The sequence below is a fragment of the Nannochloropsis gaditana genome, assembly GCF_000240725.1.
Source record: "Nannochloropsis gaditana CCMP526 unplaced genomic scaffold scaffold359, whole genome shotgun sequence".
NCBI lineage: Eukaryota > Eustigmatophyceae > Eustigmatales > Monodopsidaceae > Microchloropsis > Microchloropsis gaditana.
The window spans coordinates 3,393-5,587 of record NW_005803594.1 but is presented as its reverse complement, the minus strand read 5'-3'; the positions used below and the strand labels follow the sequence as shown (position 1 = coordinate 5,587).

Here is a 2,195-nt window from a genome sequence, read left to right as displayed (position 1 = left end):
ATGCCTGGTTGCTGCATGCCTGGTTGCTGCATGCCTGGTTGCTGCATGCCTGGTTGTTGCATGCCCGGTCTATTCATCCCATTTTGGCCCATCCCGCCCGCGCCTGCTCCCCCTGCGTTGGCCACGCCTCCGTTTGCTTGTTGGCCCCCGTTGTACTGTTGAGAAGCTCCAGGTTGCTGTGCCTGGCCCATTCCGCCGGGTGCACCACCAGGTGCCACACCTTGGACACCGGCAGCCTGCTGGGTTCCGCTCGCTTGTTGCAATGTGGCTTGCTGCGGCACTCCAGCCCCTTGAGTGACTCCAGGTGCTTGCAAGCCTCGCAGGATATTCTTCTCTACAGCAGTGCCACGCGCAGCAAACATCGCAAGGCTCAAAAGAGCCATGGCGCTTTTCCGGTACAGCATAGTTGAAGTCTGTGGGGTACTATGTATTTATGAGGATGGCAAAAAGTATGAGTTACTAAAGGAATAAAACATCGGTGCACACAAATGCCACGTGGATACATGACTCGTTGGATTAGCGCAAGGCTTATTGAATGCTTCCCAGAGTGGGAATGAGTGCGAAGTATGATACGAAGATGAGAAGGCCTAGTATAGATACGAGGGACAAAAATGAAGAATTCGCACACACAATCAAGAGCATAATCCGTAAAATTCCGCCCCTCTTTTAATCGTACATCACCCAAAATAACAGCCGGTATGGTGCAGATACATGGGAATAGCTCGCATCGCAGTAATCGTGCCACATTTGGAACAGTCGCTTACCCGTTCGTCACCCTGTCCTTTCACTTGAACACGTGCGTGTTCCAAATCAAATCTATCTTTGCGTTGCAAAAATATATAGCACTATTCCAGGGACACAATGCACGGCAGCGTCAATATTTTGAGCAAGACAGCTCTAACAGTGAGGGCGTTCGCACCGAAGGGCCGTCGGAGTGTCCGAGGATAAGCATCCTCAATCATGGAGCCGTGCTACATTTTCCTTTAAATGAGGGCAACGGCTTGAAATATTTCCACGTGAGCTTGGGTTTCCAGTCGCGTTACCGTTCGCGTGAAATGTCCCATATTACTCCTTTCTTTTTTGTAATTTGATCACTTTGTCAAGACAGGAGACCTGGAATATTGCAATTTAGGATAAAAAAGTAACTTTTTTACGTTCTTCACATCAAGCACATGGCAGGAGCATGTTGAAATTATTGTTCCTGTGTTGAGCTCCATTGTTGGTCATTTACATTTGTTGTCTGTGCATTGCAAATGATCAAACTATCTATGAAAATATATGAGCACTTAAATTGCTAATACGTGCTTCGTAGAAAATTTTAGTAGAATAACTCAGAAATTGAAGCCTTCCTTGACTCCTAAGTTGTGATCGATATGACAAATACTTAACCGCACATATGATCAGTTGCGAAATTTCCAATAATATATTTCTATGCATATATTTCTATGCGATGTCTTTTTATCAAGAGGAGAAGTGAGGGAAAATCTAATTCGCATGCGCTAGTTGTCAACGAGCAAGCTGCTCAAGCAGCTCGAGTAAAAAAACAACAGACTATAATTGAAGAGAGGCATTCTATCAGAGTCTTCACGCAGTAAAAATGTTCATCCGAGTTGGGAAGCTGCGCACCTTGTAAAAGAGCTTTTCTTCGGACTCGTATTCCGATTAATTTTATTCGGGGCAAGACAAAATATGCACGCGGGTGATATCAATCATATGTGTTCAGGTCGGCGTCTTGAAAATTTCTATAATTTGTTCGAAATCCCTCCTCACAAGATGCTTTTTTATAATGGCATCAGAAAAGTGTCCTTGAAAAAAATCAAAACGAGAAGCATGGCACAAATAACGTGCGAATGCCAGCTTGTCTCAGGCTCGATAGGTGATTGGGTAGAGCTTAGCTCCGATCGACTCGACCCTGGTCAGTAAACGACCGAAATTGCGAAAATAAGGAATCTGAAATAGCTTCAATGCTTGCTCTGACTTTATTGCAAGATACCTTACAGTAGATTGTTCTTTGCAAATTTAATCATTAAATGCAGGTTTTGATGCGACCAACGGGGCGCTGCGAGTAAGATGTTGCACCTTCACTTAAACGACAAGAGGCTTAGATTCCATACTTTTCCAGGAGACTTAAACAAAATATCTTGTATAAGAATTTCAATATTGTATCAAGCCTGCAAAGTAACCCTGCCACCACA

General features: G+C 44.5%; 1 protein-coding gene across 1 annotated transcript; it reads right to left on the bottom strand.

The window, feature by feature from the left end:
• Positions 1 to 158: 158 nt before the first annotated feature.
• NGA_0367000 (uncharacterized protein) lies at positions 159 to 383 on the bottom strand (the record flags this gene model as incomplete). Its single annotated transcript, XM_005854881.1, has 1 exon — positions 159 to 383. A coding segment is annotated over one exon (225 nt), but the record flags the coding sequence as incomplete, so codon positions are not given.
• Positions 384 to 2,195: the final 1,812 nt, after the last annotated feature.